The sequence below is a fragment of the Chiloscyllium punctatum genome, chromosome 33, assembly GCF_047496795.1.
Source record: "Chiloscyllium punctatum isolate Juve2018m chromosome 33, sChiPun1.3, whole genome shotgun sequence".
NCBI classification, from domain to species: Eukaryota; Metazoa; Chordata; class Chondrichthyes; order Orectolobiformes; family Hemiscylliidae; genus Chiloscyllium; species Chiloscyllium punctatum.
In genome coordinates this window covers 6,111,075-6,136,259 of record NC_092771.1, presented here as the reverse complement: position 1 = coordinate 6,136,259, position 25,185 = coordinate 6,111,075, and the positions used below count along the sequence as shown (strand labels likewise).

The 25,185-nt window shown below is 39.7% G+C and overlaps 1 protein-coding gene across 2 annotated transcripts in view; it reads left to right on the top strand.

The window, feature by feature from the left end:
- Positions 1–19,537, top strand: part of vps33b (VPS33B late endosome and lysosome associated) — a 34,511-nt gene extending 14,974 nt beyond the window's left edge. Inside the window, exons 11-24 of one of the 2 annotated variants that reach the window (XR_011953482.1) lie at positions 291–364; positions 2,395–2,481; positions 4,163–4,253; positions 7,776–7,850; positions 8,537–8,601; positions 9,328–9,382; positions 9,877–9,923; positions 11,203–11,335; positions 11,969–12,042; positions 13,680–13,781; positions 14,345–14,420; positions 16,123–16,239; positions 17,624–17,899; positions 19,096–19,535. Coding sequence is in view for 1 of the 2 variants with exons in the window: in XM_072552839.1 (XP_072408940.1) it covers positions 291–364; positions 2,395–2,481; positions 4,163–4,253; positions 7,776–7,850; positions 8,537–8,601; positions 9,328–9,382; positions 9,877–9,923; positions 11,203–11,335; positions 11,969–12,042; positions 13,680–13,781; positions 14,345–14,420; positions 16,123–16,239; positions 17,624–17,697 (1,070 nt within the window). In the remaining variant the exon portion in view is untranslated. Of the gene's footprint in view, positions 1–290; positions 365–2,394; positions 2,482–4,162; positions 4,254–7,775; positions 7,851–8,536; positions 8,602–9,327; positions 9,383–9,876; positions 9,924–11,202; positions 11,336–11,968; positions 12,043–13,679; positions 13,782–14,344; positions 14,421–16,122; positions 16,240–17,623 lie in introns of both variants that reach the window. The other variant, XM_072552839.1, reaches the window with a different exon arrangement.
- Positions 19,538–25,185: the final 5,648 nt, after the last annotated feature.

Below are 25,185 nucleotides of genomic sequence, written 5' to 3'. Positions count from 1 at the left end.
ATGGTCACTCACTAAGGAAGACCATGCCTTCCTTACATGGTCTGGAACTCTGTTAAGGTGGAGAAAACTGTATCATGGCTCCGTCAGTGTTTTCTGGAGAACAAGAATACAAGAAGAATGTGTGATTGAAGGTAATTGATTTCTGAGTGTGAGACTATTAGGCCTTTGGATTGGTTAGGATGGTGGACAGTTCATTATTGTCCTTGATGCAGTCCCTCATTTTCAGCCTGCGGATGTATATAACTGGCCTCCTCTCTGGAGAATTAACTGTGGAATCTGGTAAATTTCAGGAAGTGTGGACTTTGGCTCAGAAGTGACTTCGTCAAATAAAAGTGTGAAAGTGTTGCTGAACTCTCAGGATAAGGTGAGTACAAAAGTGAAAAAGGTCATTAATCGAACTAACGCAATCTCTACAGAGTCTCTTATCATTTGTTTATAGTCTGAGCTGCTTTACTTTTTTTTTGTTTAGTAATGTGGCAAAAAATCCCATTTTTCTCACTTCCCAGATTCTTCCTTTATTGTTTATAAATGTGCAAGGTGCAGTCTGCCAAATTTGTAATGGTTTCGTACTGTTAATTTGTTCTGATTGAATGTTGTCAGTGCTGGTGTTTAGCAATGACTAATGTTAGTGCTGTTACCTCATGGGAACAAATTCTAAATCACTTCTCCAATTTGTAACAGCAACTTGTAGCCCACAAAATGATGTAGAGGAGTTGATAGCCTAGTTCGATTATCACTAGACTATTGATCCAGAGAGATCTGAGGACCTGAGTTCAAATCTTGCCATGGCCAATGGGGGAGATTCGATTCAATTTTTAAAAAAAAGTCTGACATTAAGAGTCTAATATTGAACTCACTGTTGATTGTTGTGAAAAACCCATCTAGCTCAACTAATATCTTTTAGGGAAGGAAATTGCCTTCCTTACATGGTCTGGGCGACATGTAACTCCAGACCCGCAGCAATGTGATTGGCTCTTAACTGCTCTGTGGGCAATTAGGGATGGGCAATAATAAGAAATGCAAGTGCAATCTTCACAATGGTGGGGGGGCGCGGATTTGAGATATAAAAATAGGCAGGATAGACTGGAGTTTACGAGGTTCAGGGGTGACCTTATGGAGGTTTATAAAATCATAAGATAAAGTGAATAGCAAGGATCTTTTCCCTAAAGTGAGGAAGTTCAAAACTAAGCGGCATATTCTTAAGGTGCGATGAGAAAGTTTTAAATAGGACATGTGGAGCGATTTTGTTTTACACACAGAGTGGTTCATGTGTAAAATGAACTGTTAGAGGAAGTGGTGGATGCAGGTACAGTTACAACATTTAAAAGACATCTGGACAATTATCTGAGTAGGAAAGGTTTGGAAGGATATGGGCCAAGCACAGACAGGTGGGATTAGTTTAGTTTGGGAATGTGGTTGGTGTGGACTAGTTGAACTGAAAGGTTTTTTTCCATGCTTTATGACTCTATGAAAGTATTGCTGCAGCTGGTAGTTTGAAGCAAAGTGGAAAATGCTCAGAATACTTATCAAAATATGCTGGTGGCATCCATAGAGAGAGAGAAGCAAGTCTGTCGGATAACGGGCTAAGTATTTATACCAGCCAAGGGAGCTGATGGTGTGAAAGTCGATGAACACCACAGTATGTTGAACCACAAACAAATCCCCAGGCAATAATTTTCACATTTTGAACCAATTATTGTTAGGTTGATTGATATAATGTGTGTTAATTGAGGGACTGGTTTGGAAAAGAGCAATCAACTGTTCGAAAAAGTTGCCAACTATGTATTTGAGAAGGGAGCTGAATATATTCCCTCTGGACATACATTGCATGGAGGAGAGATGGGGTTTTTGGGTGATGCTTCTGTCCAGTAACACTCATTTCGGATAGGAAATGTCTGTGTCTGTGGAACGTTTATTCTGTGCATTTATCTCCCACAGGAGTTTGCATGGGGCTGAGGGATTGTGAGGGGTAGGTTCAGACAGGGTCAGTGCTTCAGATGTGATGATATTTTTGTCAGCTGTTTATGAAGGTTTGTATTGACACAAGCAACACCTAGTTAAGATGAAATTTCCAAAGAGGAATTAAATTGATTCCGAATTGTATAGATCTGTGAATTGGACATACCTATGATGCTAAAAGCTATTCTTTATTTATATTAATCTTTCCATTAATTTTCCTTTTCATTAATTTTCTCTTTTTTTCTCTCATCAAATTATCCTGTGTGTTTATTTATATTTTCTGCTTCAGCAGCCTCCTTGACAAATTATTCAATAACTCTATTACCCTTTGGTTATCCTCAGGTTGGGGTTCAGCAATCAAGCTGAGCAGCCTTTACTTGTGTGTTTTTAACTGTTGCAAGTAAATTGTTTGATTATATGTTGCTACTTTTACAGGTTTTCAAAGAGATTCGGAATGAGCATTTCTCCAATGTATTTGGTTTCTTAAGTCAGAAAGCAAGAAGGCTTCAGACACAGTATGATGTGAGTATCAATGAAAGATAGCTCTTCAATCATGGTAATGCCATCCAGTGCGAGGCACCTTTTGTCTTTTGAGAAATATTGTACAGATTACAATTGGTGTCCCTGCTAAATTATTTTAACTAAACTTGTGAGTTAGCACCTTCAGGAAGAGAGCACAGAAAGATTTGGCACAAGTACATTGTGTTTACATGGGTGAATTGCCTAATTTCTTCTTTGTTCAGATCCAATAATCTAGATCCCAAGTTTGAGTGATGGCTCAGTCAGTGCAGCACTGTCTTGTCAATGATGCAGAGCAGGCAATTGTAGCTGGATACTTAGCCTTTCCTGTTCACAACTGGGGCAGTGTTCAGCGCCATGAGTTAGGAAGGATGAAAAACAAGACGGGGCTCACAGTCCAGATGTGCAAGGAATAAGAATAAGCCACACATCCCTTCAAGCCTGCTTTCCCATTCAATCACATCGTGGCTAATCTGATTTTAACCTCAACCCTACATTCCTGCATATCCCCGATAATCTTTCATCCCTTTGGTCATCAAGAATCTATGTACCTCTGCTTTAAGAATATTTAAAGCTTCTGCATTCATTGCCTTCTCAGGGAGGGAATTCCAAAGACACTCAGTTCTCTGAGGAAAAAAAATAGTAAGTGTTCCTCATCTGTCTTAAATGGGTGCGCCCTTCTTAAACTATAATGTCTCAGATCTAGACACCTGCGCAAGAGGAAGTATCTTTTTGACATACACCCGGTCAAGTTCTCTCAGGATGTTATATGTTTCACTTAAGTCACCCATGACTCTTCCAAAACTCCAGGGAATTCAGGCCTAGCCTGTGCGTCCTTTCCTCATAAAGCAATCTGCTCATTCCAGGTTTCAGTCCTGTAAAGCTTCTCTGAACCACTTTCAGCACTTTAACATCCTTCCGTAAGTACAGTGACCAGTGTACTCCGATGTGGTCACACCAATGCCCTGTATAACTGAAGTGTAACCTCTCTTGCATGCCATTCCCATCACAATAAAACATAAAGTTCTATTATCTTTCCTGATTACTTGCCCTACATCCATGCTAACTTTCTGTGGTTCATGCACTTATTTGTGGACAAAATCGAGCTCAGCAGTGGTACCACTCAAGATCCCAAACTCGCTGACACCCTGTGTTCAGGTTCACTCTTGAAGAAGGGTCGATTTGTCTGCAGATCAAGGAGGCAGCTTCCCACTACCATCCTAAGGGCAAATATGGATGGGCAATAAAAGCTCCCCCTGTGGGTAATGCCAACATCCTGTGAACAATAAAGAGGTATCAGAGGGTTTTTACTACAGAACTGCACCCCACAAAAACAACTTTAATTTATGTAATGTCTCAACATATTTATTTCCCCTCCCCCAGATATATCACAGAGTGTTATAAAATGTGATTTGACACTGAGATATTAGAATGGGAATAGGGTGTACAGTGGCAGTTTTAAAGGAGTATGTTAAAGGGTGAGAAACAGAGAGGAAATTCCATATCTACTATCGGTGAATGAGCTTGGGGGTTGATCAGAAAACTGGTCTTGGTGTGAGTTACTGCAGCAAGATTCAGCATCTTCAGGAGAGGATTTGAGAAAATCAGCAAAGAATAAGTGGCTATTTCATTGTAAGTATTACAGATCTGGCTGTGAGTGACTCCTTTTCACTATTGCATGCAGAAACGCCAAGGGATGGACATTAAACAGATGAAGGATTTTGTATCTCAGGAATTAAAGAACTTAAAGCAAGAGCATCGATTATTGAGTCTTCGTAAGTACCCGAGAGTCTAGCCTGGAGTTACATAAGAGCACTGTGCCACAGGTGATTAACTGCTGGTGGGATTCACACATCTGAGTCAAAATATTGAAAATATTGTGGCTTTAATCTTATTTGGTACTGGAGTACAAAATGTGGATTGAAGCACTATTAATTTGCTGAAGAAATGCTGCGTCATCAGAGGTGAGACATTAAATTGAAGTTCCATCTTCCTATAACGGCCCTTCCTTTATTTGGAGCATAGGGGGTTCCAGCAGCCTCTTAGACATTTCTATTTGTTACATTGCTATGCACAAACTGGCTATTCTGATTCCCATATGGTAATAATTACCAAGTTTCAAATGACTTGTATTTGAAGCATTTGGGATGCTGAGAAACACGATAAAACATAATGGTCCAGGTTTTCCAATGGCCAGATACAAGTAATTCTCCTATAATGCCATAGTTGTGTTCCAGCGAACCCTTGCTTAATAGAAAATCACTTAATATAAATAATGGGGCCTATGGGAAAAGTGGGGCTTGGGGCAGCCCAGCAAAAAAAAATTATCACTCATGATTGCTCAAAAATCACCCAAAAGCCTAACACAAAGTATAGCACAGGCTGAAGGAATGTATAAATGATATTACCAACAAAACGAAAGTAAATTGAACACAGTACTTATAAAAAATATTGTTAATGTGGGGACAGAGGATCATCATTGTAAGGTACACTCTCTCATTCCTGTTAAGCGAGCTATATCATATATTCTGTCCTTACGCTCAAAACGCTTTATAATATCTGGCTTCTCTTCCAGTTTTATAGCCTTTCTTTTGCGTGCACCACCCGCAATTTTATCACCAGGACACTTCTTGCTAACATTCTTATCACTAACTCCCTCCACTTTTTCAAATAACCTAGGAGTACAGTCAGTCCGTTTTCAGGCAATCCCATGTTAGAAAATCACATTATGACCAATATCTGCTTTAAAGGTTTGTGCTTTAGAAACAGTGTCCCTATTTCATTAATTGTGTTATAGCAAATTCACATTAATGAAACGTGCATTATAGCAGAACGACCTGTAGTTGTTTCAGCAGCATAGGTGGGAGTTGTGTGTGTGGACCTTGCAGAATCCCTGATGTAGGGATTGCCTGGGAAGTTGATTCCGATTGGCATTCCGCTGTGTCTAGACCACTGTAAAAGAACTGTTTAAGTCAGCAAATTTGACGGGTTCTTCTGCAGCTAAACAATTAGCTTCCAAGAAAGCTATTAAATATCCAGTCCAACTCTTCAGTACGTACGGAGCCAAAAGACACCCGGACCTATTCCCAATACTTGACAATTGCGTACCACCACCTCCACAGACACACACACCTCTCCAGACACTCATGCTCACTCTCTCCAGTTGTTAGATTCTTTTCCTGAGGTTTCGCACACGAGATGCAAATCGTGCACTTCAACATCTGCAAACTGTTAAAGTTTAATAAAGCTTGTACAAGTTGGGTGACCCCCTTTGGCCCTCTTCGCAGGCAAGCGAAATTGGGTCAAAGTGAAGCCCTGAACAAAGAAAATACATCCCCTTTATACAAGTCAGTTGGCAATGCTACAGATGCTTAGCCACTACCTTATAGTCTCATGCCACTCAAGACAACCCCCCAGTCACTCACAGTCACATGTTACCCCAGGTACAAAGGCAGGATGAGGTCATCTTCTGAGATAATGCAAATGCTAATACGCTAATCCTGAGGAGTCCTTATGCAAATGATTTCCTGACTCAGTGATTCCCCAAGACAGTGCAGGTGCGACATACATTTGGCCAGAAAGCATTTCAGGATGGAAAAGATTGAATTGATAATTTAACTTGACAATAGCAGGCAAGTAATAGCAAATGACTGTCTAAATGAAGTGTAAATTACAATGGATAGTCATCTGCATTCTGCATGCTTTTGTGAGACAGAATGTCACACCCATCTACCTCCAGAATGTTCAGTTTTGTGGTCTAACTCTTTAATGTCCAGAAAGATATTCCTATTTAATCTTTTAACATTACACCGTCACATCCTGATTATTTAAATAATGGAATAGATTGAGGACTGCTGTGAAAAAGGGGCTGTGGTTTCCCTTCCTCTGACTATCTTGCTGTCTGAGGGACCTGTTAGATTTAAAGTAGAGTTCATGATTCTGAAGAAGCCCAGGTTGGAACCTCCTTTCAGAAATGTGGAGCTTGCTCTTAATGTGAAAAAGTAGTAGAGTGGCAGCCTGACTGTGGTTACCACACCTGGGGAAATCTGGCTCATTATAAATACAGATCTTTCCTTTAACCACTAGTTGGATCCATTTTGAGGGCCTTTCCCAGCAGTGAGTATTCACATGGTATGGTAATGTCCCCTAGTGCCATTAGTTCCTTGGATTCCCGACAAGATTTCAGCTACGAAAACGAGAACTGTCAAAAGAGTTTTTATTATTTTAAGTCATGATAGGAGTGTATGTTCCCTCACCTACTGTGAGGTATGTTGTAGACAAATTAGTTGAGGTTGATTGCTATGATCAGTCAATAATTATGTTTTTGTTGCAGCTCGGAAGGCGTGAGGTTAACTAGATGAGCCTCAGCAGTTTTATTTTGTTCTTGGCACCTCTATGTTTGATTATACGTGATTTGGTACTGAGTAATAATGAGACCGGAGCATGGTCTGGTTATCCCTAGTCTCAATGAGGCTGTAATTAAAGGATTAGCCCAGACCTTCCCTGCTGCTCTCTTCTCCCACCCCCCCACCCCTGCCAACTCTCCTGGTCAACGAGAAAGAATCCCTGCTGGAGAATTTACATAGGGGAGCTGAACCAGCGGAGCTCCTGAGGTGAATATCCGTTTTCAGTCTTATTGTTTTTAGAGAGGCAAAGAGCAAGTTGGCACAGCTTGGGGCAGGCAAGATATACATGTGGGAAGCCACTGCAAATAATGATTTATGTCAGATGAATTAGGCGTTGCATTTTTGAATTGTTTTTAAGGTTCAGATTTTCTTTCTGCCCCTAAACAATAGGACCTCTAAAATAGCAGATGAAATGACCTCTTATATTTTATAATACAGGAATTGCTAGGCAAAAAAAAACCTAATATTCAACTTGCTTACCTTCCACCATCCTGATGATCACAGGATACAGTGATAATGGGAGTTATTGATCAAACACAGTGATCAGTATCTGTCAGTGAGTTTACATCAGACGAGAGATGAGGAAAATGCTAGAGAGATGTGGCAAGAATAAATTCAAAGTCATGTGTTCATCCTGAGCCTGTTGCCCTGCCACACATCATGACTCGAGTTGCTCATGTAATGGATCTCAGTGCCATTTCATGCAAGAAATTTACCTAATTTGAATGAATCAACACAAATTCCTTATGCTATGCCCCTAGGGAGATAGTTCTGTGGATTAACAACCTGCTTGCTAAAGTATTGTTCTTGCAGCATGTATGCTGTTCTTCTGCTGTTCTGGACAAACTCTGTGTCAGCGACTAATACTTTCTTGGTTTGTTTTTCTTTTAGATATTGGAGCATGTGAGTCAATTATGAAGAAGAAAACGAAACAAGACTTTCAGGAGCTGCTGAAGTCTGAACATGGTGTGGATCACAGAGAATTCTAACCAGTGGGCAGCAACTCCGTTACCACAGGATAGCTACTTTGTTGTAAATTAAGGAATCAAAGTCAAATGGTGGGGTCTGCAAAGTATCAAGATGGTGGCCAAAAAATAGAAAATAAATAAAACAATTGAGGGAGTAGTGATTAATAAAGCATTTAAAATTGTATATCAAAGATGAGAGAGAATTCCGCAGTCTGGAGTTTCCAGACAAAGATTGTGGGTCAGGCTGCAGTGCGACGAATCATAATTTCTGCATAAAATCACAGAGAATCTAAGAGACTTATAATTGTGTTGAAATTATTGATGATATTGTTAGTACAAAGGGGCAAACTATTATTTGGAACCGCATTTCACGTTAGGACAATTCTGGGAATTTCTTTATATCAGAAATTAATAGATTTTTAAAATTCCAATGGCAAATTTGCCGAGTGTATCATAGGAGGGACAACTTCTGATACTAGGAATGTCTCATTTTAGGAGGTAACATCAGGAAGCTATACAGATAACAGTGAAGACGTTTTGTTGTATGTCTGTGCCTTTTGCAAGCATTCCCTTGTCAAAGTGTACCCAGGTTTAACTTGCCTTTCGTTCGTTTCCTAGTTTTCTGAAATTCTTTCATGTGCTTTTCGTTGGTGTTTTGTTCATGGACTGACTTTTCCTCTACAGCACTATTAGAGGGATTTGAGATCCGAGAGAGCACCAGCTGTGTTGAGGAGCACATTAACCGGCAGGTACATTAGTATACAAGGTTTTCAGTCACTCATTCACCCTGAAGTGCAGCTATTGAGACTGAGGTAGTCGTGTTCAGAATATACAAGAAATTATGTGTGTGTAAAAGTGTATTGTAACAGTTGGAATGGGTATTATTAATTGTGAGTAATTATTGGATAATACACCAGTACTGGGCAGGTCACTTCATTTGCAGAGGTTCTGTGAAACATATTTCAGAAATGGTCATTCCTCACAGTAAAATAGCTCTGATACTGTATTTTGTGGATTGCCTGTAATTGGTATTTCCACAGAGTGTACACTTGGAAAGTGTACTAAAAGTGTGCTAACAATCTTTTGCATAAGACCAAAACTTCAGTAATGATATGTTAGTGAAAACACTATTTAAGTAACTAAACAGACCAACAAGGTCCCAAGTTTAATTCCCATTCCGTTGTGAGTTGCTGAGACAGGTGGTGAAAGTTGCAGTGCCATTGGAGAGATGTGAACCTGGCTGTGTTTTGCCCCATAATTAGTTCAATACCCAACCACCACTTGCTGTTAAGACGTACACACGTGAACGAACTACTGGAAGGCAATTTAGTTGATGTATGGTTGGTTGGGAGGCAAGAAAAGTGCTTTGCAGAAGAATGACAAACTTCTGAACCTGGTGTTTTATGTTTCCAAACTTTACAGGCAACTGTTACCACCCACATCCTGTTTATGCCTGAATCATTTTGATCTTTCAGATTTCGCCACTTGAGAGTCTTCGACTGATGTGTCTCCTTTCACTGACAGAAAATGGTAAGTTTGAAGCCTAAATGAGCACCCATGTTCATTCAAATCTTAAAGACGAGTTAGAGCACAAGCAAATTATTTTGGACATTTCTTTTTAATTGGCCGTTTAAGCTTCCCTGCTTTATATATCTGGATCTTTTCTCTAATGAAGGATCCTTTCCTGAAATATTCCCCTATCCATTCTCATTCGAGATGCTGGCAGGCAGTCTTGGCCATGTCATATTTTCTGTCTTCACTTCAGACTTTGTTGAAAATCACACAACACCAGGTTATAGTCCAATAAGTTTAATTGGAAGCACACTAGCTTTCAGAGCACTGCTCCTTCTTCACGTGGTTGTGGAGGACACAGTTGTAAGACAGAATTTATAGCAAACATTTACGGTGTGATGTAACTGAAATTATATATTGAAAAATACCTTGATTGTTTGTGGAGTCATTCAGACTTTGCGTTTGCTATTTTTCTTCTGATGATCTTGTGTGTTTGTGTTATTCCCCCTTAGGATTGATTTCTAAGGATTATCGGTCGTTGAAAACTCAGTATTTGCAGGTAGGCAAAGAAAGATTTCGCTGATACAGCACTGATCATGAATGTGAGTTATTTGGATTATGTTTTGTCCTTGGGCTGTGGGCAATATTGAGACAGTGATGGTGGGCCTTCATCCTGTTGTCCTCCAGTTGAGCATCAGCCTGGATTATTTGTTCAAGTTCCACTCCTGGGATTTGATCTATCAACCTTTTGATCCACTGCTGTGAGTGCTTTCCACTGAGCTAATTTTGATGCTATAGTCTGAGGGAAAAATATTTTCCATTATGCTGCTTAGAGGCTACAAATCATAACTTTATCTTTTGTCAACTGTCCTTTCTTGAAGATTAGGAAGGAATTTTCACAAGCATAAGAGAAACACCTGTGGATTAGGGGATTGGAGGAAAGCTAAAGATGGAGAGGTCACAGAGGTTGACAGCTAGAAGGTATGAAGTGCCGACGAAAGGAGTGGAAGAGGTCAGGAAGAAATGTTGCTCAACCTGACTATACAGTCATATCCAAAAAGACAGTGGTCTCTACCTCTACATTTGTCCTGCAGTAGCAATAATGGAGGATATATTCCTTTAAAGTTCTGGAGGCATCAGTATTGCAATAGGATCTGCTTCAATGGATCATGTTGACATGGTAGTTAAATCACAATTGTCTAGAGTACATTATGTAGAACTGCTGTATTCTATCAGTCCCATGGGTGGACTCCTCACTTTGCAGGGTTGCCAGTTCATTTATTCATGGCGAACTGATATATTAAACCAAGGGTGAACGTGATATCCACACCTAGTGTCTTTGATTGATTGATGCATTATATATCCAACTATGACATTGACAATGTGTTCTGACACCCAACCCAGGCTTAATGTGATTGAAGCAAGCAGTGATATTTACTCCACAGCCGACCTCAGTCACCATCCATTATTGATCACCTTGTTATGGTGTAAATGTATGTCAGCTCAGACTATCTTGTCTTCATTGACTATAAAGAAACTGGTTTTACAATTCCTGATTTTGTAAACTGGGACATAGTTTGTTAATAACACAAATTCATCAAGACCTTCATGATTGTGGGAAATTTGACTTCTGGTGTAATGCAGTGATCTCTGAAACCAGACTGAGTGGTATCTGATTGTACAAGGGACAATTTCTAATTAAAGCTTTTGTGGGATTTGTACCCTGACTATATATTTTATAGTTGTGTACAGTATATCCAACCACAATTAACAGACCGCTTCCCTTTGGCACTTTACCAGCCTGATCTGTAACCCTGTTCACATTTATTTCTGTTCAGAGTTATGGTTATGATCACATCCTTACATTCGCCAACCTGAAACAAATTGGACTGCTAACAGAACAACAGCCTGGAGAGACATTGACTGCAGTGGAGAGCACCATGGGAAAGCTTGTGACGGACAAAGCAGTCGGTAAGGGGACACTGGAAACATAAGATGGTGATATACCAGACATTGGGAGATCATAACAGGATTAGTTAATGATATTCTGAACTCTAAAAGACTAAATTATTTTATTACATGCAATTTAATGTTCTTCATTACAACAGCGACTGAACTTCAAACATGTTTCAGTGACTGTGAAATGTCTTATAATCTCCTGAAACCAAACAGTGAAACGATTTACTTATTTTTACCTGTATGGCCATTGGGTGAAGTTAGGATTGGGCTTGTAGTGACTCTCATGATGAAACAACCCACCATCTCGCATGCTAAATGTATTCCATAGCTGTCTGTCTGTTTGGTTGCAAAATTCAATCTTGCCAATGGCTACAAAGCTGTGAATAGTACAAGCTTAAGGCAGCTGTCATCATTACATCACAGAAGTGTACAATACAAAAAAAAGGCCCTTTATCCCATCAGATCTGTGTCTGACAGAAACAACTACCTAACTATTCTAATCCACTGTCCCATTTGTGTCACCATACATTGTAATTCCAACATTATGTTCCTCTGGGTCCCATTTCTATTGCATGTATTTGCAGGTTTGTTTCTGTGGTAATTTTACATAATGACTGGAAATTAAATAGAATAATTTATTTTCAGGGAAATTGACTGATGCCTTTTCATCTCTGGCCAGGAAAAGTCATTTCAGAGCTTTGAGCAAACGACTGAATCTGGTAAGCACTAGGAGCTGGGGGAGGGGGGTGTTTTCCTGCTTTCTTGACCAATATTTATCCATCAATTAATATTGCAAAAATAGCTGGCCATCATTACATAGCTGATTTGTGAGCTTCCTGTTTACAAATTGGTTGTCAAGTTTCCTAAATTGCAATGGTGACCACACTTTGAAAATATGCAATTGGTAATAGGGAGCGTGAGATGTTCACTGGTTGTGGAAGATGCTAAATAAATACAAGTCTTTCATTTGTTTTCACTTGAGAACTGACCAATACCCTCAGCGGGATTACATTTGGTTTGGTTTGGTTTGAGCTGAGTTGGGTGATACTTTATGCTATTAAGCTGGGAAGGTCACTGATCACTGTTCAACAACTGGATTATATACATGAGGATAGGGTTCAGCTTAGTTGTGATGTTCCCCATGGTGAAACAGCCTGACAAAATTCAGTGTGATTTCTTACTCCTTTAACTCATTAAATGGATTGAACAGATTTGATGATGGTTGTATTGCAGGGAGCGTATTTAATGAGTACAATGACTATTTTTCAATTTGATATTTTAAATCTACTTCTGACTGAGCAGTATAGCAGTTATTGTATTTCTGTTTATTTGTTTTATTTTCATTAAATTTGTCTGTACTTCCACATTATGGGAAACTCACTGTACTCCTCTTTATTGACTTTTGTTTCTTTATTTTTTCATGGGATGTGAGTGTTGCTAGCAATGGCCCATCCCTGATTACCCTTAAAATGACATTAGTGAGACATTGCAAAGGACAGTTGAGTGTGTGGATCTGGAGGCCGAGAAAGTTCCCTAAAGGACAGTGAACTGTTTTTTTTAAATGATGATCAATGATAGTTGTCATGATCATTGCTATTGAGACTATCTTTATATTCTAGATTTATTAATTTTAATTCAAAATTCCACCAGCATTAGTCAGGGACTGTGGATTACTGGTCCAGTGATTTTACTAATATGTCACAATCTAGAGCAAACATGGCATAGAATGAGCTGGTTAAAGGCCTCTTTCACTATTCTGATCATTTCAACTGACTTCCAGTAGAAGAAGTAATTTTAGCCCTGTTACTCTAATTGTAAATAACAGATCTCCAAGACTCAAACGTGGATATGTTTAATGAAACTTGGTACACAGACAAGGTGTGGCTCACAAAGAACTCGTTAGTTTTTCTGAAGGCAAGCACCTAGGATCTGGGGATTTTTAATGGATCCATTAAAGTTGAAAATTAGGGGGAATTGACTTTTTCTTTTTAGAAAATTTAGTTATTTAATTTAAATCCTGTTGATTAGTTTGGAATGTTATGGGTTTCTCAGCTGTTGTGGAGGATATTTTCACAGCTGTCAAAATGTGAGCAGAGTTTCAAAGCAGGTTGTTGGATGTGAAATTGAATGAAGTCTCCTCAGTGAAATGTAGGCTTACAAAAAGAAAACTTCTTTCTTCGACTTTGTAGTTACAGAGAATATACTCAGGCAGGGAAAGGTTTCAAAGAAGAGTTGAATAATTGTGATAATATTAAACTAACAGACCATGATAGAAATGTGCAGTCTACTGAGACCTGCTTCACTTTTTCCTCGTGTTCTCATGCTGTTGAATTCAGCATTTTCTGTCCCTTTCCAGATACCCCGCACTGAAGAAGAGTATGATTTGAAGGTTCCACGGGATATGGCCTATGTATTCAGTGGTGCATACATTCCATTGAGCTGCAAGATTATAGAACAGGTGAGTTATGTGCACTCTAATACATGACACAGAAATGTTTACAACTACACAGGAGAGAGAATAAACTCACTTGTCTTGTACTTGAGTGAGACTACAATGAAAAATAATCTATTTAACTAAATTTAAATGAAGCTGGGTATTTAAGCAATTTATTTGATTGTTGTTAAATAAGTTGATTTAGTGAGGTGTAAATATATTTTCTGAACATTGGTTATAACAGCAAGCACAAGTTGGAAATAAAGAACTTAGTCGTGAGTGTACTTTTTGTATGTGTCTATGACCATCCTATTGCTAAATTATTTTGTAATACATTGTTGCAATATCATCAAGTGCTTTCAGAATCAAGTGCTTTCAACTCGTGTGTTGGTGCCCACTGCCAGAGGCATTGCCTTCAACCAGCCTACCCTTCAACATGCTTTATCTCTCCCATCTTTTCCTCTGATGTCTAGTCACTTCCTTTACTTCTGACTAACATGTTGTTTCTATTTTTATGCTGATCCTTGGAGTATTTTGCTGTGATGCAGGTGCTATGTTGTGTATGACAGCTCTTTATATTACATCAGGTGCTAGAGCGTGACAGTTGGGCAGGAATGGAGGAGGTGTCACGATTATTAAACAACAATGAATTTATCACTATAGGTAAGACTATGAATGGTTCAGATTTGATGGCATGCTGTGCTCTCTCCAAAGTTCCATTAGCAGTTGCATTGTCTTCTGTTCCTCCACCTTGTGGTCTCAGCCTACTTCTGAAGATGCTGAGGGTTGCTGAACAGATTCTTTTCTTTTTATCCATTTGTGAGATGTGGGCTTTGCTGGTCGGATCAACGTTTATCACCTTTCCCAAACTGCCCTGGAGAAGTTGGTGACGAGCTGCCCACTCGAACTGGTGCACTCTGTGTAGGAAGACCCACAGTGCCTTAACAGAGAAAGTTCCAGAATTTTGATCCAGTAACAATGAAGGAGCAAAGATATATTTCCAAGTCAGGATGATGTGTAGCTTGAAGGGGTACTTGCAAGTGTTGGTGTCTTATGGACATTGACAGCCTTGTAACAGCTTGCTGAAGCTTTGTGTATGGGGATAACACTGGGACTGGATATCTGAGTATAGACTTGCATTTCCTCAACAGGAGAGTAAACTGTGATGATTTCCCCATTGAGGCTTGTACATAAATAATTAGTCGTCATCTTTTTGTTCTTTCATAGGATGTTGGTGTCTGTTTCCCACTGCTAATTGCCATTGAACTGAGTGGCTTTCCAGGAGTAAATCAACTTGTTTTGGGTCTAGAGCCACTTAGAGGGAAAAAATGACAGATTTCCTTCCCCAAAAGGAAGTTAGTTAAGTGGATGGATTTTTACAACAATTAAGATAGTTGATTTGGTCATCCCTACTGAGATTAGTTTTATATTCAAGATTTTTTAAAATTAACTGAAGTTAAGTTCCACTAGCTGCTGTGGTGGGAATTAAAGCCATGTTGCCAGACCATTAACGCAGGCCTCTATCATTAGTCCATTGACAGTGGAATGGGTAGACAGCTGGCATATGAAATTCAATGCAGAGAAATGGGAGGTGATTCATTTTAGTCAGGGGAACATGAGTAGATAACACAAAATAAAGGGTACTACTCTAATGGGGGTGTGGGTGTACATGCCAATAAAGGTGGCCAGACAGGTGGAAAGGGCAGTTATGAAACATACAGTATTCTCAGCTTTACTCATAGCAACATAGAAATTTCAGTTGTGAAGATAGATTGGAGAAGTTAGGATTGTTTTCATTGGAGCAGAAAAGACTGAGATCAGGTCTGATAGAAGTATTCAAACACAGGACAGGACAATATAGTTAGGGAGAAACTTCCCACATGCAAATGGATCAAGAATGAGAGGGCAGCGATTTTAAATAAGTTGCAAAAGAAGCGAAATCAGTTTTAGAAAAAGCTTTTATCATGCAGTGAGTGATTAGTGTCTGGAATACACTGGCTGAAAGTGTGGTTAATCAACGATTCCTCATTACTACCGTTTTCTCCCCTAGTGTAAATTACTGATAGAACTGTAAGGCATCAGAGGCAGTGTCAGTTTCCAAATCAGCTGAGATTACCATGAAGCTTCCACCTTCTCAAGCTTACTCCTCATCTGAGATCTGATGATCTTCAGGTTAAACAAAAACAGTCCTCTTTAATGAGAGGGCTGCTCTATTTTCCTCTGGGAACGTGGCAACTTTATCTTTTATATTGAGAGATGGAAGGATTTGGAGGCAACATATACTTTGTAAGAAGTGTTGTGATATAATCCTAAGTTGTTGCACTGTTGATAATGTATTTAAAGTACTGTTCTTGGTTTTTAATAGAAAGATCCATGGATGCAGGATATTCTTGCAATGCGCAACGAGTCATTCTTGTGGTGTTTCTTGGAGGCTGCACTTTTTCAGAAATTGCAGCGCTAAGGTTCCTGGGTAAAGAGAAAGGTAACACTAATTATCTGATATCATGAATTATTCCTGCACTTCTTCCAGTGACATTATTGTATGATTGTTCTCATGAAGCTGCATTTTAAATTTTAATACAAAAGCAAAATGCTGCAGGCTCTAAAGCTCTGACATTAAAAAAAACAAAATGCTGGTAATATAGAGAGGAGCAGAATTCTGATGAAACATCACTAATAGAAACATTAATTCTTTTTCTCTCCCTCTCTCTTCACAGCTGCTGCATCACTAGCTGATTATTTCCAGTATTTTTTGCTTTTATTTTAAAAATGTATTGAAATATTGTACTTCTGTAATGGAGAAATGAGAGCCTTGTCAATCCAAAGGGATTGTGCCAGGATTGTCAGCAAGACCAAGAACTGACCTCTCCTGTTGGTTCATTGCACGATAAGAGCTAGAAGCCTCTGGATTCAGTCTCTAGGCTGCACAGAATGAATTCATTTCAGCAGGAAGAGGGATGTAATTGGCCATTTCCAGTGGCAGAGGCTTGGTTACCAGCAGGGCACAGATTATAGATAATTGCCAAAAGAGCTACAGACAGCATGAGGAAGTTTTATTTACATGTTGAGTTCTGTAGGGTTGAAGCAGATTCAGTAAGACTGAAAAGTGAATAAAATGATTAGATTAGATTCCCTACAGTGTGGAAACAGGCTCTTCGGCCCAACAAGTCCACACCGACCCTCCGAAGAGCAACCCACCCAGACCCATTCCCCTACATTTACCCCTGACTAATCCACCTAACACTATGGGCAATTTAGCATGGCCAATTCACATAACCTGCACATCTTTGGACTGTGGGAGGAAACTGGAGCACCCAGAGGAAACCCACGCAGACACGGGGAGAATGTGCAAACTCCAAAATGTTATATCAATAAGAAAATTGATGGAAAGAAAAGATGCAGGAATTTGGGGAAAAAGTGGGATTAATGGGTAGCACTACAAAAGATCTAGAACAGACACAGTGTACCAAATGATCACTGTTCCTCGAACTGAAATAAAGTATGCCATGCTCCAACTCCTGAGGTGATGTCCAGCGTCTCCCACTGGAAGATGTGCTGTGCATATTGGGTGTGGGTGAGTGCTATGTCTTCATGCATGAGAGAGGTGTATGAGGGAAGGGCCAGCTTACCTCTTATTTCCCTTGATGTCACAGCAGATAGCCTGTTAATGCTCACACTCATGTAACACATTTCAGACTGCTACAGCCAGTTGGCATTTTTAAAGTTTAGGCTTCGATCAGACCTGACTTGAGGTTTCAGAAGAGGAGCTGGAGAGCAAAATGGCATTTCGCTCAGTCACTTGTCAAGGGGTAGATAATATTTGACTCCAGCCAAACCTATTCTTTCTCTCTTTCTTTTCCCTACAGGATTCAAGTTTGTTTTTGTTACCACAGCAATCACAAACAGTTTTCGGATGCTGGAATCTCTGTTAGAATCATAAAAATGGAGCAGTGTCGTCAATATTAGAACTACAGAGCGATGAAACAAAATTAAACCTAACAGTAGACCCATGAGAGGAATTAATCTCACTGTAAATTAACTGACTGAAGTCTAATGGTGAAACACAGGAATCATCAACATCGAACAAAACCATGGCCACATTCTGAGATTTAAACCTTTGCCTGTGCTCAAAGTTTTTTGAGGTACTTAGCCTATAAAATGGCTATACACAAAATATGATTTGTGAACTGGGTCTGTCGAAATCAATCTCATGATTGCTTGGGCAAAGGAACTTGACTGTGGGGATAACTTTGATTTGGGGAAGGTCAGAATGGATTCTAGCTTAAGAGGCAGAAGTAAGAATGTGCAACACATTTGCCTTGGCAAGAGTTGAATTCGCGTTGCATTGGATCAGTTTTGAGTTTGGAGATTAGAGGGGAAGAACTTGATTTTATGCAACGCCGTTCATGTACCTGAAGCTTTTATTTTTACAGCTGATCACCTACTTTCAAAGTCTAATTACTTGCTGCTGAGAGGATATAGCAGTTAGTTTGTATAGTAAGTTCCCACAAACAGCAACGAGATCATATCAAAATAATCTGACTTGGTATTGGGAATTCTGCATTAGATTCACTTTTCCCCATGACTAGTCCCTCAGATAGCCAAGAACGTAAACCATGTTCATTAGTCTCCCATTCAGACCCAACCAATTTGAGTGAAATATATTTGGAAAACCAGAATTAGACTTCTTAAGGAATTGTTAAATATTAAAATTGAGAGTCTTGAGAGAAACAGAAGCTGTATTAATAAAAGTAGCAATGTCCAGCAGCTGCATCTGAAGAACAAAAAAAAAATTCATGTTTTGCATTGGGTGTCTGACAAAGGATTGGAAATGGAACATTCAGCATTTTCTTTTGAAATTGGATTTGAAACTTCTTTATTGTGAGGAAATGTTTCTGCACAAGAGCAAAACTATGTTTCTGTGAATTGTGGAGAGTTAATTTTAATTCAGTTTTATGATATGCCAAAAATGTCGGGCTGGAAGTATTCTGCCCTGAAAACACATGGAACCTCTGTAAATACCTGTGATTTGTGTTTGAAGGAACACATTTAATTCAAAGACTCTAAAGTTTAAAATGTTCAACCAAAGTATATTTTAGATCTTGAACTTTATCCTCTACTGTCTCAAAAGCACTAATTCCTGGATGTTGACCTCTGGTTCCTCGATAAGTTGATATGGGGGCCTGTTAATGGCAAACATCAAGTATGATGATTTGAGGGGTGTAAGTGAAAAGAATTTAGCAAAGCCTGATAAACACCTGTCTGCACTCATATTTTACATAGGATTGGTGAGACATAGTAGCAGACAGCCTGACTTTTTTCCTTTCCTGTGTCCTAGGGTGTTTGACATCAATGGGAATCTCCTCAGATAATGTCCTGACTTTGACCAGGTTACTCAGGGCAGTTTGAACATGAAAACTGGCCGATTGTGTTACAGAAAACCACAAAGGGAGAGGTTGTTTGTTCCATTTCACTGGTACTCTTCAACTGAAGCACTTCCCTTTTAATTTAATTTTCCTGCCCCTTGTACAGTATATATTTTTACATTCCTCTGTTTACAAATTCTGTGTAATTTACTTTAATGTGGTATAATTGTAGGTACTTTAGTCACTAATGTCTGAAAGCCTTTTTGAGTTGGACTGTTGCAGTTCCTGACAAATCTTCAAGTATGTAACATTTATTACTAGTAATATTTGAAAGTTTTGGTTATTGAGGATGTGAAATTTCACCTGTACTGTGAAGATGTGCACTGAACTGTTTGTGTACATAATGTATAATAAATTTATTTTTAAAAGTGCACTTGTGCAGTTGTGATTTAACATCTGAAATTCAGGTTTTTTTTAATATCTTCGAGCTTTTTTTTTGTCTGTTCCAAAGCCATGGAGTGGAAACAGGCTGTTCGATTGCTGTGCACCTTATGTCTGATTTTACCCTCTGCCTAGCAGGTATCATGGCCTAATGACCCATCCAAAGGATGGATATTGGAGACATGTAGCATTTGCTCAGTATGATGTGAAGCCTGGTTTCTGTGCTTAACTCTCAAGAGTGAAACTTTGAACCATCTGACTCTGAGGCAAAAATGTCAGCACTGAGCTGATGGAGCTTAGATATTGCCTGTCCAGACTATACCTCATGTACATTTCTATGGATGCTGGCTGCCCTCCTTCGCCGTCAAGAAAGGCCTTAGAGTTCAAATATTGGTCATAACCATTGCTATTGGTAGGCTATTCAACCACCATGACCCTTAAATCACTCAGAGCTACAAATAGCTTCAGTTCTTTACAAAAAATCAAAATGTTTATGATGCATCTGTCATATTGCAGAAGACATATGAAAGATATCAACAAAGTACAACTAAACACTGGTTTCAGAGGTAAAAAGATTGAATAAAAACTCTAAATCTTTCCGGCTGGTCTCGCTCGTCTGGAAATAACTTGATTCCTCTAAGATGTTAGGCCAAAGACATACCAATCTGAAGCATCTTCTATAAACAACAGTAATTGATCTCAAGTTAATCTCTGCGTAAGTTCCCAAATGCAATTTTTTTTTAGTCACTTGTGGGCTTACTTTTTTCTGTAAATCAACAATAGTGAGTAGAATGTTTTTTTTATTACATGTTTTATTGAGCTCTGTCTCTTGATTAAGTTTTAAAAATATAAAATATAGGTATTCAGTTAGCCTGGAGCAGTGTCTTTTTTGGAGCAGTAAGACTGCTGTTTTCTGGGTCTGTAGATTGTTAAAGTGCAATGATGGCCTTTAATAGAGTGGTGTGCTCTTCTGGGCAGATGTGGGAGATTAGGCAGAGTTTCCATGTTACTGACTATTGTGTCTACAGGAAGTGTGTTTTGTTGCAAATCCTATCGGATCTAATGGATCAGTAGGAGCGGCAGTTAGAAGCAATGTGGAATTTACAAGAGCTAGGGTGCGTAATAGATGGCAGTTGTAGGGAGGGAGATAAACCGAAGATACAGTCAGGTAGCTGGGTTACCTCTGGAAAAGGAAGGAGAGGGAGGCAGATTGTGCAGGAGTACCTTGTGGCTATCCCTATCTCAAACGAGTATGCTGTTTTGGAAAATGTAGGGGAATGTAGCACAGGCAGCCAGGTTTCTGCTACTAAGACTGTCTGCAACGAGGCATATGTCAGGTTCCAAGCGATCGACCGTGATAGGGGACTCTCTAGTCAGAGGCAGAGACAGACATTTCTGCAGCTAATAGCTAGAAATCAGAATGGGGTGTTACTGCCCTTGTGCCAGGATCAAGGATATCTTGGGGAGGGTGGAGCATATTCTCAAAGGGGAGAGGGACCAGCAGGAGGTTGTTGTACACATTGGAACTAACAAAATAGGAAAAGGTTAAGATTCTGAAGGGAGAATATAGGAAGTTAGGCAGGAATTTAAAAAGGTCCTCAAGGGTAGTAATATCTGGATTAGTCCCAATGCCATGAGCTAGTGAGGGTATGAATAGGAGGATAGAACAGATGAATACATAGCTAAGGAGCTGGTACAGGGGTGAAGGGTTCATATTTTTGGATCATTGGAATCTCTTCTGGGCTTGAGGTGACCTTTATAAGAAGGACAGATTGCACCTGAATTGAAATGGGACTAATATACTGACGGGGAGATTTGCTCGAGCTGTTCAAGAGGATTTAAACTAGTAGGTGAGTGGGTGGGACCCAGGGAGATCGTTAGGAAAGAGATCAGTTTGAGACTGGTACAGTTGGGAAAAGGAGTAAGTGGGATAGGCAGGAACAAGCAGAGAACAAGGTAGGTCTGATAAATTAAACTGCATTTATTTCAATGCAAGAGGCCTAAGAGGTAAGGCAAATGAAGTCAGGGCATCGGACTGGGATATCATAGCAATTACACAAACATGGCTCAGACATGGACATGACTGGCAGCTTAATGTTCCAGGTGTATGGACACTAGAAAAGTTGGAAAGGGGCAAGAGAGAAACAGGAGTGGCATTTTTGATTAGGGATAACATTACATCTTTACTTGGAGGATATTCCTGGGAACACATCCAGGAAAGTTTATTTAGGTGGAACTGAGAAATAAGAAAGGGATAATCACCTTATTGGGATTATACTAAAGACCCCCAAATAATGAGGGGAAATTGAGAAACAAATCTATAAGAATAATAGAGTGGTTATGGTAGGGGGTTTTAACTTTCCAAACGTAGACTGGAACTGCTTTGATGGAAAGGAATTTGTTAAGTGTGTACAATAATTTTTTCTGATTCAATATGTAAATGTAGCTGCTACAGAAGCTGCAAAACCTGACCTCCCATTGGGAAATAAGGCACAGTAGGTGACTGAGGTGTCAGTGGGCAACATCTTGGGGCCAGCGACCATAATTCTATTAGTTTTAAAATAGTGATGGAAAAGGATAGACTGGATCTAAAAGTTAAAGTTCTAAATTGATGGAAGGCTAACTTTGACAGTCTTAGGCAAGAACTTTCAAAAGTTGATTGGGAATGGATGTTCGCATGTGATGGGACAGCTGGAAAATGGGAAGCCTTTAAAAATGAGATAATGAGAGTCCAGAGACAGTATGTCCCTGTTAGGGTGAAAGTGCTGGAAAAGCACAGCCGGTCAGGCAGTATTTGAGCAGCAGGAGAATCGGCGTTTTGGATATAAGCCCTTCCTGATGAAGGACTTATGCCCAAAACGTTGATTCTCCTGCTTCTCAGATGCTGCCTGACCAGCTGTGCTTTCTCAGCACCAGTCTTCAACTCTGATTCACAGCATCTGTAGTTCTCACTTTCTCCCTGTTAGAGTGAAAGGCAAGGCTGGTAGATGTAGGGAATGCTGGATAACTAGAGAAATAAGATTTTGGCCAAGGAAAAAAAAAGGAAGCATTTGTCAGCTACAGACAGCAGAGATCAAGTGAATCCTTAAGAGTATAAAGGCTGTAGAGTATACTTGAGGGAAATCAGGAGAGCAAAAAAGGGACATGAGATAAATTGGGCAAATAGTGTTAAGAAGAATCCAAATGGATTTTATAAAAATATTAAGGTCAAAAGGGCAACTGGGAGAGAATAGGGTCCCTTAAAGTGCGAGGCTGTCTATGTGTGGAACCACAGGAGTTGGGGGAGGTAGTAAATGATAATAATATTGTGTCTGTGTTTATTGTGAAGCAGGATATGGAAGATATAGAATATGGGGAAATAAGTAATGATGTCTTGAAAAATGTCCATAATACAGAAATGGTGCTGGATGTCTTAAAACACATAAAAGTGGATAAATCCCCAGGACCTGATCAGTGTACCCTAGAACTCTGTGGGAAGCTAGGGAAGTGACTGCTGGGCCCCTTGCTGAGGATTTTCTATCATCAATAGTCACAGGTGAGGTGCCAAGAGAGTGGTGGTTGGTGAATGTCGTACCACTATTTAAGAAAGATGGTAAGAAAAAACCAGGGAACTATAGACCGATGAGCCTGACATTGTTGGTGGGCAAGTTTTTGGAAGGAATCCTGAAGGGCAGGATTTGCATGTATTCGGAAAGGCAAGGACTGGTTAGGAATAGTCAGCATAGCTTTGCGCTTGGGAAATCGTGTCTCACTAACTTGATTGAGTTTTTTGAAGTAACAAAGAGAATTGATTAGGGCAAAATGATGGATATAACCTACATGGACTTCAGTTCGGCATTCAACAATGTTCCTCATGGTAGGATGGTTAGTAAGATTTGATCACATGGGCTATAGGGAGAACTAGCCATTTGGATACAGAACTGGCTTGAAAGTAGAAGACACAGGGTGTTGGTGGAGGGTAGCTTTTCAGACTGGAGGCCTGTGACCAGTGGTGTGCCACAAGGATTGGTGCTGGGTCCACTGCTTTTTGTCATTTATGTAAATGATTTGGATGTGAAGATAGGAGGTATAGTTAGTAAGTTTGCAGATGACACCAAAATTGGAGGTGTAGTGGACAGCGAAGGAGATTAACTCCGAGTACAACGGGATCTTGGTCAGATGGAGTTTAATTTAGATAATTGCGAGATGCTGCATTTTGGAAATGCAAATCAAGAATCTGGATAGGTATATGAATAGGAAGGGATTAGAGGGATATGTGCCAAGTGCTAGAAAAATGGGACTAGGTTAGGTTAGGATATCTGGTTGGCATGGATGAGTTGGACAAAGGGTCTGTTTCTGTGCTGTACATCTCTATGACTCTATTAGCCACCCTCCAGTCCTCTGGCACCTACCCATGGCTGCAGATGATACAAATATCTCTGCTCGGGACCCTGCAATTTCTTTCCTAACATCCCACAACATTCTGGGATACACTTGACTAGGTCCTGGAGATTTATCCACCTTAATATTTTTTAAGACCTCCAGCCCTTCCTCTTCTATCGTGTGGACTGTTTTCAAGACATTATTTCCTCAAATTCTTTAGCCTCCAATTCTTTCTCCATTGTAAATGCTGACGCGAAATATTTGTTTAGTATCTCTCCCATCTCCTGTGTTCCAACATGGATGACCTCATTAACCTTTAAGGGGTCCTATTCTCTCCCTAGTTGTTCTTTTACTCTTAATGTACATGTACAATCTCTTTGGATTAACCTTAACCTTATTTGCCAAAGCTCTCAAATCCCCATTTTGCCTTCCTGATTTCCCTCTTAAGAAGGCTCTTACACCCCTTTAACTCTTCAAGAGATTCACTTACAGATTCATACAGTGCAGAAAAGGCCCTTTGGCCCATCGAGTCTGCACTGACATATCTACTACAAAAGGTCTGCTAATTCAAATTTTTTTCACTTGTCCAATATCCTTGAATATTATGATATTTGAAGGTTATAAGGTTTCCGGCCTCCTCTACCTTCCCAGCCAGTGCATTTCGGATTCCCACCACTCGCTGAAAAATAACTTTTTTTTCCTAAATCCCATCTGAATCTCCTGCCCCTTACCCTAAAACTGTGCCCTCTCATCATTGATCCCCCAACCAAGGGGTACAGCTACTCTCTGTTCACCCAGTTAATACCCTCAAAGTTTTATACACCTCCCCCCTCAATCTTCACTGCTCTAAAGAAAGATATCAAGGGTTAAGAGAATAATGTGTTAAAATGGTACTGAGGTAGATCAACCATAAATGGGAGGAATTGAATGGCCTACTCCTATTTTCTGATGGTCCTCATTTCTTACTAAAATCAGACAGTACCTTGAACATAAAGTCTGACTCTTCCCAGCTGCACCGGTACATGGCCTTGGTAACACCACACATGGAGTATTGTGTGCAGGTTTGGTTTGCTTACCTAAGAAAACATATGCTTGCTGTACAAAGAGTTCAGAAAAGGTTCACTCAACTGATCTGTGGAATAACAGGTTTGTCATGAGAGGACAGATTGGGTTGGCTGAACCTGCATTCACTGAAGTTTGTAAGAATGAAAGGGGTTCTCATTGAAACTTTAAAATCCTCTCTGGGCCAAACAGATTAG